Source organism: Pituophis catenifer, unplaced genomic scaffold, assembly GCF_029215685.1.
Source record: "Pituophis catenifer annectens isolate HBS135680 unplaced genomic scaffold, rPitCat1.0.hap2 SCAF_2, whole genome shotgun sequence".
Classification (NCBI taxonomy): Eukaryota; Metazoa; Chordata; class Lepidosauria; order Squamata; family Colubridae; genus Pituophis; species Pituophis catenifer.
Window position 1 is genome coordinate 234,090,485 of NW_027256882.1, and position 16,736 is coordinate 234,107,220.

The 16,736-nt window shown below is 41.9% G+C and overlaps 1 protein-coding gene across 1 annotated transcript in view; it reads left to right on the forward strand.

Moving 5' to 3' along the window:
• Positions 1-16,736, forward strand: part of AOPEP (aminopeptidase O (putative)) — a 207,280-nt gene that overhangs the window by 64,234 nt on the left and 126,310 nt on the right. Inside the window, exon 7 of the mRNA XM_070938690.1 lies at positions 10,528-10,634. Coding sequence (XP_070794791.1) covers positions 10,528-10,634 — 107 coding nt within the window. The remainder of the gene's footprint in view (positions 1-10,527; positions 10,635-16,736) is intronic.

Consider the following 16,736-nt stretch of genomic DNA (forward strand, 5'->3'; position numbering starts at 1 on the left):
TTGTGGGTTGTGGGACAAAAAAAAAAATTAAAGCTTTAGAATGAACCACATCTTCTGGTTTTCAAGGCTACAATGAATAATAAAAACAATTATACTGAAATGCTGTGCTAGGTCTTGAATACACAATTAACTTTTTTTCAATCTTCAAAGAAAAACTATCCCCCTTTAGAGATATTTTTACCAGGCTGTTAATTTTAACATTTACATTGCAGCTCTTAATCTTTGGTTGTACAAAAATTAAAGCACCACAGAATATTTTGGGCTTTTCTAATTCGTGATAAAATCATACAGTCACGAAGCTGCAAGGAGCCATCAAGTGCAATCTACTATCCAATGGAGAAAGCTATATTAAAGCATCTGCTTGAACCCAGCTAAGGAATTGCCTGTCTGAGTAATTAGTTTCACTGTCAAACTGCTCTTACTGTTAGGATCCTTCATAATCTTCCTTCCTTAAGCACATTACTCTGTGTGCTGCACTCTGCAAGGATAGAGAACAAATCCTGATCTTCTTCTGTATGAAAGAAAGCTATCATATCTCTCTGGGTCTTAACATTATCTGATTGTTCTATTGCTCTTCATAGGATTTAGTTTTTAATGCCCTGATCCTCATTGCTGTCCTCTAAACTGTTCCAGTTGTCCAAATCCTTCTCTAGCATTAAACCCAATGTTTGAGGTGGGGTGTGATCATTGTGGAATGATTAATCCATGTGATTTAGAAGTGATAATTCTATTGATGCAGTCTAAATTTTGTGAGCTGTTCTCGCAAGAATGTTATACAGTTGGCTATATTCGATCTACAATCAACAGGAAAGTACAAAGTTGCCATCTACTGAATCAGACTGACAGTGGAAATGATGTCCATTGTGGCCTTGCCACTCAGAGCCAACAGGAGTTATACTTCTAGAGAAGGCATTACATAGGGAGAGATTGATCTTCACTGAATGGCAGTAGATTTCTCACCAATAAAGGCGAATATGTGTAGCTCAGGGTTGAAGTGAGAGGTCCTTGGTGCTCTCAGAATGGTTGTTTTTTTGCAGATCTATCACTACCAAAACTAGATAACATTCTCAGTGCTAGATCTCTTACTTTTTAAAATCAAATTCTTTTACATCTTCACCTGGAGTTGCCAGAAATTAAATCCTAAAACACAATCTTTTGGCTTTTCAAATACTAAGAAGAAAGCACTGTTGCTGAATCCTATTATTTTAGGAGCCTGCATTTTTTATTTTTATTTTTTGTTACCTAGGGTTTCAGGAGACATAAGAAAGGAAGGATATTATTACCAAAGAAGTCAGACATTTTTGTCTATTTCCCTTCCCTTCATGACTTTTGGGTTCTGCATTTCAACAAAGATAAGCTTAAGTCATTTATTTCTACATTTTCTTTTTTTAAAAAAAGTTGAATAACACAGAAGGATAATTTGGGATTTGCAACCAATTGGCTGAGGACTGCAAGAGAGGCTGTGGATTGTTCTTTCTATTCCACTTCTAGAAAGTTGTAGAGTTGGCTACATTTTACTGCCTTTACACATCAGTTCTATTAATTCACTAGTATAGTAATTCATTTCTACATAATCACCTGTAGCAATTGGGATTAAATATCGTTGTGGATTTCTCATCATTTGTAATTTCATAAATAGTGGGGTAGTTTCCCACCGTTCTTCTGATCTATTTTTGCAAGAAACCAGACTTCTAAACATTCAGTAAGGATTACTCCTACTTCTACCTTGTGCTCATGAAAATTCTTGTACATCCCAGTTATGCTATGAACTATACTTCTCAGAAGGGTCACCAATGAACGACAATCATGTTAAATGAGGAATCAGGCTAAATACTGTCAATTAGAGAAGGAAATATCATTGCATCATTCTACCAAGAAGGCAAAGCGGACATTTACAACCGAGACAATATCAAAGTGATAACTGACATCTGAGAGTCAGTGAACTGAAATGCACTAGAAAGAGGCACCTTATGTCACAGGAGTGTCAGATATTTTACAGTGGATGAGAAGCTAAGAGACTAAATGAAATGAGCATTACTGTTAAGAAGAGAGTGTCAATGTTGGTAGTTGGATATAAGCCCAAGACTAACACACTGCTGTCCATTTGAATCCAAGGCAAGCCAATCAATATCAGGGTGATCCAAGTCTATATTGGCGGAATCAGGATCAGACTCTTGATTGTTTCCAGATTCCTGAGGTAACATTTGTCTAGAGTGGGCATGTCAGAGTCTTCTGACTTTGTGCAAACAATAACAGTCGGGATGGATGCACCACTCATCCTAGTCTTACCACTGGTTAACTACCAGTGTGATTGAAGCTATCTCAGTGCTATATTTTGGTCTGAAACCCAATTGAAATGGGGCCAGATAATTTATTTCCTTCATTCCTGGAGCTGCAAGTTAACAACCTTCTCTAAAGAGTTAGGTGTTCACATAATGTATCCAAAAAATCATAAATTTGAGTCATTTATGCCTCGAGTGAAAACTTTAGATTGATTTCTTCTACTGCCTGATCTTTTTGTTATCACTTTGCTATCTATCCATGGTATTCTCAAGGGTCTTCTCCAGCATCAGTGTTCAAAAGTATCAATATTTCTTTGATCCTTTCTCCTTACATAGAGTGCCACAGGGAAAACCATTTTCTGCATGATTCAAACCTTTGTAGATATACCATAGATACATCCTGACACATGAATGTTTTTTCCAAAGCTTTCATTGCTATCCAGCCAACTGCTAGTCTGCAGCCTATTTCTTAATTGTTCCTTTACTATTCCTAGTTGATCCCAAAAGGCAGAAGCTATCCACCTTCAATATCTTCATTGCCAGGTTCCTGTACATGTTGTTATTAGTATTGTGCTTTGTTATATTTTAAAGCTTAGCCTCATCTTTTCATTGACTTTCATTGTCAGAGCTTGCAGATTATTTGCACTTTCAGCTGCCAGAGTAGTGTCTTCAGTATAGCACAGGTTATTGATATTTGTTTCAATAGGTTCAAAATCTTCTTCCAATCCACAAGTTTCCTTCAATATATATTCTGCATATTTTGCATTCCCTTGAATAAATAAGGGAAGAGTATGCAGCTTTGTTACATTCCTTTGCCAACTTTTGATCTTATCAATTAAGCAAATGTCATCTTGCGGCACCTGGCAAACATGCCAAGTCTGCTGGAATTCCTGCCCTCTGGAATTATCTTCATCCAGAGATTCTACCAAGCTTCCAACCCTTATACTGTTCATGAAAGAATTGAAGATTTGGTTATTTACCCGGCTTTGGAGGTAGGATGTTTCTAGAGCCCCTTTTTTGTCTTTTGCTTTTGTGTTGATTTTATCTTGATTCCTTTTCTCTACTGATCTGTTATATCTTTTATGTGTATATGTTTCTCTGTGTGTGCCTCTGTGTGTATTTTCTATGTTTTCCTAATTGTAAGCTGCCCAAAGTGGTTTGGGAGTTGGATAGCCAAACAATCAATAAACCTAGAGTCAGTTCTCTGCTGCCATGTTCTATTCATGCTTTGCTTTCCTGATTAGCATAGAGGTTTTGCCTTAAGTATTAGAAGAAGTAAAACAGGATTGATCACTGGAAGCACAAATAATTCAGCTAAAGCTTAAACATTTTGGACACATAATACAAATACAAGAATCGTTGGGGAAAAAATTGTTTGGAAAACTTCAGAGGCAATTGAAAACAAGGCTCAGCTTGCAAGAACACATCTGACAGATAATCCTAGTGATTGTGTCTGACAGGTCTCAAAAATTTAGGAGCAACTAGATTAGGAAAGTTAAGACAAATAAGAAAGAAATAAAATTCATGTCCTGCTTGTAAGCTTCCCAAACATGTTTAGATGAAACAAAATGTCTGACGGAGACAAGTGACAACCTCAGTGCCAGTGGTTGAATAAAAGGCAAAAGCATGCAGAATTCCTAACTACCAAGCCTTTCCTTTGCTCCTATGGAGCATTACATAAGATTACATACAACAGGCACCATGTAAATACCACACATGGAACAGCACACACTCTGCTGGAGAGAAGTTCCCTGAAGATGGGCTCCAGCATGAGTTGGAAAGCTTATAGGACAAAAACTCTGGTCACGGTGACTGACCTCATTTGGATCCTGCAACATTATCCTGGGACATGTATATTCACCTTCATTTGTAAGATATGAAAGACTATTGCTATTCATTCAATAGTCACTGTAAAAACTACCTTGGCAACATTATTCTACAGCAGGGGTGAAATCCAGCAGGTTCTGACAGGTTTTGGGGATCGGTAGCGGAAATTTTGAGTAGTTTGGAGAATCGGCAAATACCACCTCTGGCTGGCCCCAGGAATGGGGAGGGAATGGGGATTTTGCAGTATCCTTCCCCTGCTACGCCCACCAAGCCACGTCCACAGAACCGGTAGTAAAAAAAATTGGATTTCACCACTGTTCTACAGCCACTGTATGATAGGACAAGCATCTGTGTACAACATGTAACATGCATTAGTGCACACAGGAGCACATATTTATACAACAGGACTTGAAATATTTAATTTCTTCCATTAGTAAATGTTTGAAATATTTAACAATGTTTCCAGTTAACTGGATAGCAGATTTGTGAAGGATTATTATTTTACATGGAGCAGCGTTAATGTTTTTGCTGTCTGTCTCATGTTGGAAATGTCTCTTGTCTGAGATATTAAAAAAAGCCAATATATTGTACTACAGGTAGTACAGTCCCCAACTTATAACCATTCATTTAGCGACCATTCAAAGTTAAAATGACACTGAAAAAAGGGACTTATGATCATTTTTCACACTTAACCACCATTGTAGCATCCCCATGGTCATGTGATCAAAATTCAGAGGCTTGGCAGCTGACTCATATTTATGACGGTTGCAGTGTCCTGGGGTCACATGTTCACCTTTTGAGACCATTTGACAAGCAAAGTCAACGGGGAAGCCAGATTCACTTAATAACTGTGTTACTAACTTAACAACTGCAGTGATTCATTTAACAATTGTGACAAGAAATGTCGTAAAATGGGGCAGCCCTCATTTAACAAACATCTCACTTAACAACAGAAATTTTGGGTTCAATTGTGATCATGAGTCAAAGAATATCTGTACATCCATCTGATAGAATCACTACATATCTTTCTTTTTTTGGAGAGCCAGTCATTAATTGACCAATAATATGAAATTAGCTTACTAAAATTTCTTTGATCAGATAGCAGTCCTGCTAAAATCTCTACTTTATATTGACTGTTTCCCTATGACTATCATTAAGTATTGTACCTTATGATTCTTGACGAATGTATCTTTTATTTTATGTACACTGAGAGCATATGCACCAAAGACAAATTCCTTGTGTGTCTAATTACACTTGGCCAATAAAGAATTCTGTTCTGTTCTGTTCTGTTCTGTTCTGTTCTATTCTATTCTATTCTATTCTATTCTATTCTATTCTATTCTATTCTATTCTATTCTATTCTATTCTATTCTATTCTATTTATATTTGTACAAGTGCTGAGTTCCATTTTCTTCTGAAGCCTGTCTTGAAGTTTAAAAAAATGACTTTGCTAAACCATTCACGACAGGATGTACTGTAAATCTGAGACTCGGGTGGCCTTCATGCTTTCAGAACTGAAAAAGTAGCCATTATTTCTTCGGTCTAGTATACCATGAATAATTTGATGCCTGTAACGCCTAGTAGTGATTAATAACTCTCAGTCTGAAATCTCTATCTTCAGATTGACTCTGCAGATTGAATCTGCAAACTGTCATGACTGGAACACCTGCCTCAATTGCTGAAATTTTGGTGTGCTTCTCCATTCATTCTTTTTTTCTTTCTGGGGGCCATTTTGCCTGCAAAGCAGAGAACTCTCAACTTAGGAGGTGGGGGGTGCCTTTGAGGCAGTGTTAGCAACTGCCTGGACAGATGCCTGCAGTTTTCATGTCAAGATTTCAGAAGTGGTTTGCCCTTACCTTCTTCCTAGGGCTGAGATATAGTGACAGGCCTAAGGTCATCCAGCTGGTTTCATATTTAAGGCAGAACTAGAATTCCTGGTCTCCTGGTTTTAGCATGGTGCCTCAACCATCATTTTGATTCACACACATACAAATATACATATACAGACAGACACACATCCATATAATACAGGAGTGTCAAACTCTATTTCATTGAGGGCCACATCAGGGTTGTGTTTGACCTCGGGGGGCCGGTGTGGGCATGGCCAGGGTGGGTGTGGCCACCTCAATGTCTGTTTTTGCCTGTAACTGCCTCCTGTACCTCTGCCAGGGAAAATGTTTTCACTGGCAGAGACACCGTGGGCCGGTCCTTCACTATTTCCAGGGCGCCCCCATGGGCCAGATCTAAGCTGGCCTCAAAGTGGCTTAAGACTCCATCCACTGCTGTGAGAGAGCAGTGGGATTTATTTATTGAATTTTTTGACTTGGAATTGATTGAATATCCCTCCCCAGACTTTGGACTATCTGGATTACCCCCAGGCCGTGGACTTCCCCCAGATTAATTAATTAACTGATTGATTAGATGTATTCGCCAACAGAACTTCTTATTCTGCGAGACTCCCCCCTCTCGCAGGTGTGGCCCTCCACTTTATCAAGGGCCTACCTTTATGACGGGCTTTGGCACCCCGAGAGGTGGCATGCTGCAAAAAGGGGATTGAGGGGTTTTTTAGGGAAACTTTTTGATAGATTTTTAAGGGATTTTAAGGGGTGGGAGGGTTGTGTGGGTTTGGGGGTTAACCCACGGGGGGAGGGGTCCGGCCCAGCTGTTAGTGGGGCCACGGAGGGTGCGGATTCCGGGGGTAAGGGGGACATTAGAGTCCATTCTGTCGAGGGCTTTTCTATCAATGTGCTGAGTGGGAGGGGCAGATATGGCGGGAGCAGGGGGCCGCATCATGTGGTGGGGGCGCGCACTCGCTACCTTCGAGCGGTGGCGCGCCCCGGTCCCCATAGCCCTTCTCGTATCCCAGGCTGTTCAGACTCTCAGGGCCCGAGCCTTCGGCTGCTGTCGTGCAATGCCAGGTCCGTGGTAAATAAAGCCCCCCTCATTTGCGATCTTATTCAGGAGGGGGGAGCGGACCTGGCAGGTATTACGGAGACCTGGTTGGGCCATGAGGGGGGGGTTCCCCTCGTGGATATGTGCCCACCAGGTTTCCGAGCATTCCATCAGCCGAGAGCTCAGGGCAGAGGTGGGGGGGGTGGCGGTTATTATAAAGGAAAGTCTTGATCCGAGGGAGACCACTGTTCCACAGATAGCCGGATGTGAGTCCCTTTTTGTGAGATGGGGTCGTGGAGTACAGATGGGCTTGTTGATCACGTACCTGGCTCCCTGCCGCGTGGCAACGGCCCTGCTCGAGCTGCTCAACGTCATAGCTGAGGTGGCGGTTGGTACCCCCAGACTTCTAGTCATGGGGGATTTCAACCTGCCATCTGTCGGCGAAACGTCTGAGGTGGCTCGGGAGTTCATGGCTTCCATGACGGCCATGGACCTTACTCAGTTAATTCATGACCCCACTCACACGGGTGGACACACTCTGGACTTAGTTTTTGTCTCTGGTCAGTGGTCGAGTGGCCTTGATACAAGGGATATAGTCATCGAACCCTTGTCATGGTCTGACCACTCGCTCCTTCGACTGGACTTTCTAACCGCTGCACCCCGCCGCAGGGAGGCGGGACCGACCAGGTGGTTCCGCCCCAGGCGCCTGATGGACCCTGATAGGTTCCAGATGGAGCTTGGGCCATTTCCTGAGACTCTGGCTCATGACTCGGCTGAGGACCTGGTAGCCGCCTGGGATAGTGCGGCTGCCGGGGCCTTGGACCGTGTCGTGCCTTTGCGGCCTCTGACCCGGCACCGAACTCACCTAGCTCCTTGGTTCTCCGAGGAGCTTAGGGAGATGAAGCGCCGGAAAAGACGCCTGGAGAGTAGTTGGAGGACCAGCCGCTCCGAATCCGACCGAACACTGGTGAGGTCTCATATTAAGACCTACCTAGTGGCAATAAAAGCGGCAAAATCTAGCTATTTTGCCGCTCTTATCGCGTCATCAGATAATCGCCCGGCCGCCCTGTTTAGGGTGACCCGCTCCCTCCTCCATCTGGAAGCGCGGGATGACCCCTTGCAGGGCCGAGCTGAGGACTTTGTGCAGTATCTGTATGACAAAATCGCTCAGATTCGGGAAGGGCTGGCCTCTGACTGGGTATGTCCGGACGGGATGATTGAGACAGGTCTTGAGAGTGTTATCTGGGGGGAGTTCGATCCTGTGGCTCCCGAGGACATGGACAGGGTCCTGGGACGGCTGAACGCGACCACATGTTTATTGGACCCGTGTCCCTCCTGGTTGGTACTAGCTTCCCGGGAGGTGACACGAGGCTGGCTCCAGAAGATTGTTAACGCTTCTTTGAGTGAGGGGGACCTGCCGGCCGCTTTGAAAGAAGCGGTTGTGAGGCCCCTCCTCAAGAAGCCCTCTCTGGATCCGGCTGTTTTGGCTAACTATCGTCCAGTCTCCAACCTTCGCTTCGTTGCGAAGGTTGTTGAGAGTGTGGTAGCGCAACAGCTTCCCCGGTACCTGGATGAAACTGTCTATCTAGACCCGCTCCAGTCCGGCTTCCGGCATGGGCACAGCATGGAAACGGCATTGGTCGCGTTGGTGGATGATCTCTGGAGGGCTCGGGATAGGGGCTGCTCCTCTGTCCTGGTCCTGTTAGACCTCTCAGCGGCTTTTGATACCATCGACCATGGTATCATGTTGCACCGGTTGGCGGGATTGGGAGTGGGGGGCACCGTTTTGCGGTGGTTCTCCTCCTACCTCTCTGACCGGTCGCAATCTGTGTTGACGGGGGGGGCAGCGGTCGACCCCGAGGCACCTTGCTTGTGGGGTGCCACAAGGGTCGGTCCTCTCACCCCTTCTGTTCAACATTTATGTAAAGCCACTGGGTGAGATCATCCGTGGCTTCGGGGTGGAGTTCCATCAGTACGCTGATGACACCCAGCTGTACATCTCCACCCCAGGCCACCCCAACGATGCCCTTGAAGTGATGTCCCAGTGCCTGGAGGCCGTGCGGGCCTGGATGGGGAGAAACAGGCTCCGACTCAACCCCTCCAAGACCGAGTGGCTGTGGCTTCCAGCGTCCTGATATAGCCAGCTGACGCCATCGCTGGCTATTGGGGGCGAATCACTCGCCCCCACGGAGAGGGCTCGCAACTTGGGCGTCCTCCTGGACGCACGGCTGTCTCTAGAAGACCATTTGACGGCCGTGGCCAGGGGGGCTTTTTATCAGGTTCGCCTGATACGCCAGTTGCGCCCCTTTCTAGATCGGGACTCTCTACGCACAGTCACTCAGGCACTAGTCACTTCCCGCCTGGACTACTGCAACGCTCTCTACATGGGGCTCCCCCAGGGGTGCACCCGGAGGCTCCAGCTGGTCCAGAATGCGGCCGTGCGGGGGATTATGGGGGCGACGAGGCGCTCCCATGTGACACCTCTCCTGCGCGAGCTGCACTGGCTCCCGGTGGTCTTCCGGGTGCGCTTCAAGGTGTTGGTGACCACCTTTAAAGCGCTCCATGGCTTAGGGCCGGGGTACTTACGAGACCGCCTACTGCCACCAATAGCCTCCCACCGGCCAGTACGCTCGCACAGAGTGGGCCTCCTCAGGGTGCCGTCCGCCAGACAATGTCGGCTGGCGACCCCCAGGGGGAGAGCCTTCTCTGTGACGGCGCCCACCCTCTGGAATAACCTTCCCCCAGAGTTACGTATAATAACAGACCTCCGGATTTTTCGTCGGGCCCTGAAAACCTATTTATTTCAACTAGCTGGGCTGGCTTGAGCTAAATTTTAAATTGATTTTAAATTGGGTTGTTTTAATTTACGGCCAGAATATTTAATTATTTTAATACTGTTTTTTAAATTTTGTATGCTTTGTTTTTACTTAGGCTGTGCACCGCCCTGAGTCCTATTTGGAGAAGGGCGGTATAGAAATTTAAACAAACAAACAAACAAACAAATAAATAAATAAATAAATAAATAAATAAATAAGCATCCCGTGGGCCCTGAGGGCCTTGAGTTTGACATCCCTGATATATATAATACATTATGTGAGTTTAAACTTGCTTTGTTTGCTTTTCTCTTTATGCAGAAGTTCTACTCTCTCTTTGCAGCAACAATTTGCATTTATCTAAAAAGCGAAATCTCCCAGGCAGCCTAAAGACATAAGGGATCCCTAGAGCAATATTACTTATGCATAGATAAACTGTTATTAGAACTAAATATCTCCTAAATTAATACTTGGAACAGTTATTTTCATTTCTGCAAAGTCTCTGTTATTCCTCTGTCTTACCATGTTTAAATGTATGGTGCATGCGTACATAATGTGTTTGTGTATACATATATGCCCAGATACAGATGCAAATTTATACATAAATTATATTAACAGTACAACTTTGTTATGCTTTCCATTCAGAAATTATTGGGGGGGGGGAAATCAGGAGAAAATTTAACACTGAACAGTGTGTTTGTTGTCCCAAGCAGCTGTCAGTCACTGAAGCAAAAGAGCAACAGGAGCTGAAAACTTTGTTGCGTTGGCACCGTCTTATGGATGAAGTGCAGAATTCAGAAGGGGATCTTCAGGTTTTAAGGTATAGTTCAGGCTGCTTACTTTGACGGAGTATTCCCCTTCCAGGTTGTTTTTCCTCTGAAAACTAAGCATATCCAAATGATCAGATTAAGTCATTGCATTTTTTCCTCCCAAAGAGGATATTGGAAAATTTGAATGAGCCAAAGTGATGTAAGGCTAGTGAAGACAAATTAAAGAAAACAAATCTGGAATGCAGTCCTGTGCAACTCAGTGGGATTTATTTCTGACTATATAAGTTTGGGTTGTAAGTTGCTACTGGAATAATAAAAAGAAACTTAATTGCCTTAAATGTTGATTCTAGAAAAGAATAAAAGATTTCCTTTCTCACATAATTTATTTATTTATTTGAACCACAAATTCTGTTGGACAGAGCTTTCTGTTTTCTGTAGAACCATTACAGAGAATACCAACTGAGAATATTAACATGTGGAAGACTTATTTAAAGAACACGTGTGTGTGTGTGTGTGTGTGTGTGTGTGTGTGTAATTCACTGATTGGTTCTAAAACTTACTGACTCTATTACGTACTGTTGAATGCAGACCTGAAGCTGGATTTGGCACTACAGTTTACCTGTGCTTATGCTCCAAGTCTTAAAAGTATAAACCCCATTCTATGAAATTGTTCAGAGAAATAGTTAATTCATGGTTGGCTTTGCTTGTGTTTTATTATTCCATGGAACGACTCCAGCCTTCCAATAGCATGCATAGTTATGCATGGAATTCAGATTGGAGTATACTGCTATTCATGTATTTATGTGTAATGCTTCACAGAAGGTTGCAGCCCAAATCTCTAGTCTAGACAATTGTGTATAGGAAGTCTCTGTGCAGAGCAGGATTTTATTCTGAAACAGTATATCCCCTGAAATTCATTCCATGTTGGTGTTCAAACTACCCCTGTTTGAAAATTAAACTTTTCATATAAGGACTAAATGCACAGAATTCATTTTCAGCTTCTCCCCATGTTGAAATCTAAGTGATAGGTCTCTTCTGCCCTTCAGATTCAAAGGTGAAAATCTGTTTTTTCTAGCATCGGGTTATAGTTAGAGAGGGCAGCATGACCATTGTGGCCATTTTTCACATCAGTGTCCCAAAGGTGCTTTTTTTCAAGAGGCAACTGGACTTTTTTGTTTTTCTTTGAAGGTGTTCTGTTTCTCATCCAAAAAGCTTCTTCTTGGATGAGAAGTGAAATGTCTTCAAAGAAAAAAACAACAACAAGGAAGTCCAGTTGCCTTTGAAAAAGCTCCTTTGAGCCAACCATGACCTGGATGACTGAGAATCTCCATAGACATTTTTCACATGATTGCCGCATCCTTATGGTCATGTGATTGAAATTCGGGCATTTGGCAACTGACACGTATTTATGACAGTTACATGTCCTGGGGTCATGTGATCATCATTTGAAAGCGTCCAACAATAAAAGTCAAAGAGGAGAAGCAGACTCACTTAACGACAGCATGAATCATTAACAGCAGGGATTCATTTAACAACTATGACAAAAAACGTTGTAAAATGGGGCACAATTCACTTAAAAACTGCTTTGAATAGCAATGGAAATTCTGGGCTCAGTTTTGGTCAGAAGTCGAGGACTATCTGTATAAACGAGAAGAGCAATATGAGTGTCCCTCATCTTTGAAGCTCCATTTTGCCCTCAGATCTAAAGGCTACACAACCCTAATGAAATCACCTCCAAAGATGAGATGCCAGGGAGCTTCTCAAAACCCATTTTATATAGTTTGAAATGTTAAAAGAGATGTATATTCATCCTGAGATTCCATTAGCTTACATAACTTCCAAACTTAGAGCCAAGAGCTGATACGAAATTTTTAAGAACATTTAAAGGATTAGTCTCACCCACTCCTACTTTTTAAAAATCTTCCTCAGATAAATTAGGCCCAAAGAGAGTGACTAGATGAAAATAATGTCATAGTTGGGGATTTCAAAGCTTTCTACTTTTAACATTTCTCTGCTACAATAGTTGTCCTGTGAGTCTTTCACTGTGTCCAGCTCCTGTTTGACCTTTCAGGGTGTTTCTGAAAGCGTAAATCTAAGTCCAGCAAGAATTAGTGAAGCTGGTTTTATAGTTATAATAGAAAGGAGATGGATGTACAGGACATGCATTACATTTTTAGGCCAAACTACCACCTAGCTTCCTGGCAAATGGATGGGGAAGAAATGGAGGTAGTGACAGATTTTATTTTCCTGGACTTCAAGATCACCACAGATGGGTACTGCATCCAAGAAATTAAAAAACGTTTACTCCTGGGAAGGAAAGCTATGGCAAATCTAAACAGCATACTAAAAAGCAAAGACATCACCCTGCCAACAAAGGCTATGGTTTTCCCAGTTGCAATGTATGGCTGTGAAAGTTGGACCATAAGAAAGGCTGAGTGCCAAAGAACTGTGGCCTTTGAGTTATGGTGCTGGAGAAGACTCCTGCGAGTCCCTTGGATTGCAAGGCGAACAAACCGATCAGTCCTAGAGGAGATCAACCCTGACTACTCTTTAGAAAGCCAGATCCTGAAGATGAAACTCAAATACTTTGGTCACCTAATGAGAAGGAAGGACTCACTGGAGAAGAGCCTAATACTGGGAAAGATTGAGGGCAAAAGAAGAAGAGAACGACAGAGAACGAGGTGGCTGGATGGAGGAACGTTGTCCATGGGGTCGCAATGGTGGGATTCTGCCGGTTCTAGGGAGTTTGGCCGAACCCTTTGTTAATTTGCTGGCTCACCCTGCCCCTTGCCCCGCCCCTCCGCACTACTATTTATTGCCAATAAATGGGGCGAGCGAGCCAGCAATTTAACAAACGGTTTGGTGTTTTTTTGTAATTTATTGGCCCCGCAGCACACCGAACCGTTTGTTAAATTGCTGGCTCGCCTGCCCCTCACCGCCTCCCACCCGCGCGGCGCCAGCCTACTGTAGCCAGGGGCAATTGTGGCTCTTTTACAACCTGTGGACTTCAACTTCCAGAATTCCTGAGACAGCTTGGGCCGCCCTATAGCCAGTGGTGGGATTCTGCCGGTTCTAGGAGCCGAACCATTTGTTAAATTGCTGGCTTGCCCCGCCCCTCCGCACCACTATTTATTGCCAATAAATAGTGGTGGGCGAGGGATGGGCGAGCAGGCAATTTAACAAATGGTTCGGTGTTTTTTTGTAATTTTATTGGCCCGCGGAGCTTCAGCATAGGCTAATTAGCCCTTGCTTAGATCGGCTCCCGAGTCTCAGCTGATTTGTCTCAGCTGTTTTGCTCAGGGCTCTGCTGCTTGCTGGAGCAATTTTTTTTTCCCCTAGCTATCCTGAAAATCGAAACTGAAACTGCTTTGCTGTTGCTGCAAGGTTGGATAATTAGGCAGGCAGATTTCTTTTCTTTTTCCTCACCAAAAAAGGTAGGTGCAAACAATGGGAAATTTAGGGAAAAAGAGGAGAGTTCAAGTTTTAAAACACAAAAGAAAAAAAGCTCTATTTAACTAGGGAATTGTAATAATTGAGATACTATTAATTGTATATTTCTGAAAGCAGAAATGGTTAAGTTGTGGTTTGGAGGAATATATGGGGGAAATTATTTGGTTTATTATTATTGGTAAATATAATTAATTGATTTGTAAGAAATTGGATTGCATGGAAATAATTGGAATATTCATGTTCATATTGATTAATATACAAAAAAGGTAGTTATATAGCTAATTGATTTATATTAAAATGTTGAATTTATATTAAACAACTGTAATATTACATAATTAACCAATGTGAGGATGGATATAAAAATATATGACAATGGGAAGGGGTATAATATAGAATAGAAGGGAAAAATTGAATTTGATTAAGATTGGAGATGAGGATGAAGGGTAATATTGGTTTTTTACAAAAATAGATGAGGAATAAATATGGCAAAAAGGAAATATAGAAATTGTAAATTTAATTGAAATGACTGAACACTGTTTAAATTTGTGAACTGGCCAAATACTCTGTTCAAAGAAAATACATTGTTTGTATGTGTGTTTCTAATTATTGTTATTTATTCATATTTGTTCTCTTTTATTCTTTAAAGTTTAACAATTCATTCTTTTATCTTAATATCTTTATATTTGTTTGGGGTTGGCTTTCTTCCCTTTCATCTTTTTTATTGTACAGCAATCTTTCTCCTCAAACCTACCATCTCTCTCTTTTTTTTCCTTCTTACTTTCTCTTCCTCCACCTCTTCTTCTCCTCCCTACTTCCTCTTCCTTTCTCCTTCTCCTCTCTTCCTCCCTCTCTTACCCTCCCTCCTACTCTAATTTCCCTTCCCTTCCTTCATCCCTCTCTATTGCTGTATCCTTTTATGCATATGGACTACTCAGAGGGCTGAAAAAGTTATTTCTGACCGGTCCTCGCACTTTTGACCAGTCCTCGAACTTACGACTGTCCTCACATTTTACGTTTTTGCCCTATCTTGTCACCATGGTGAAGAGAAGCAGTTGTGAAATGAGTGACATGGTTGTTAAGAAAGCTGCACGGGCATAAATGTGAGGATGGTCATAAGTGTCAAAAGTGCGAGGCCCAGTCAGAAATGACTTTTTTTCAGCCCTCTGAGTAGTCCCTATGCACATAGCCACGCCCACCCGGTCACATGACCAGCTAGCCACGCCCACCCAGTCACATGATTGCCAAGCCACACCCCCAACTAAGCCACGCCCACAGAACCTGTTGTTAAAAAAATTGAATCCCACCACTGGATACAAACTTAAAGTGAACCGCTCCAAACTTGATTGCAGAAAATATGACTTCAGCAACAAGTGGTCAATGTCTGGAATTCACTATCTGACTCTGTGGTTTCATCCCAAATCTGCCAAAATTTTAACCTTAGACTGGCTACTGTTGACCTCACCCCATTCCTAAGAGGTCTGTAAGGGGTGTGCATAAACACACCAGCGTGCCTATCGTCCCTGTCCAAATGTTCCCTTTAAGTGTATTCATTTTATGTATTCAATTCATGCTTATACATATATATATATATATATATATATATATATATATATATATATATATATATATATATATATACACTGTATTATCTAATACGTACTTGACAAATAAACAAACAAACAAACAAACAAACAAACAAACAAACAAATAAAAATATGAGATTCTCTTACAGAGTGTAACCTGCCATTGACGGCAGCTTTTTAAATAAGTTCAATTTTAATAGCATTTTTCAACTATTAAAACTTGTGATATATTGCCGTATAAATGTCAAAGATATAACATAAAACCAACATTCAGCCGCTATTTATGCTGGAAACTGTACAGAAAGAAGAAATAAAGTAGATAAAGGGATTGGAGCAACTCCCAGTATCAAAAGACAACGAGATAAGCTAAAATAATTGGCTAATAAATATAACAAAAAAATTTAATGGACTGCTGCTGTTTTTTTTGTTTGTAAAACAGCAAGTGGTGCATTTGTCAGAAAGTTGCAAAAGGTGATTCCATGAACTTGGGACACTACAACGTTTATAAATACATGCCAGTTGCCCAGTGTCTGAATTTTTATTACCTGACCTTGGGGATGCCTAAAAATTATTTGAAAAATGGTCGTAAGTTATTTTTTCAATGCTATTGTATCTTTGAACCGTCACTAAACAAATTGTAATAAGTTGAGGACTATCTATAGGGAAACCAGCTTTCATGAGAACTTATATAAATGCTTCACTGTAGTATGTTATCATTTGAACTGAAACAGAACAAGGTGTGTGTGTTTAAATCTATGCTGTAAACAGAATAATTTAATGATACGGTTAGTATAAAAATTCTGTAAATGAATGCATTTCTGGTAGAGCTACAGGGGTTGACCACTAATTGATGAAGAATAGAATCAATCAGAACTGGTAGAGGATATTGCAGACCTCCTGAATGAAAATTTGGAAACCAAAACATAGTATGTCATTGTTTTTTAAAGGAAGAAATTATAAAATAGAAGAAAAATAAGGGAAAACCTGGCACATTTTAAACATGGTAGACATAGATGAAATAAGATGTTTTTACTTGATAGGTATGGCCTTGTGAGATGCTAAAATGAAGTCTGGATAAAAGCAATAAAAATGTGTAACTGGATTTTTTTTTTTCATCTA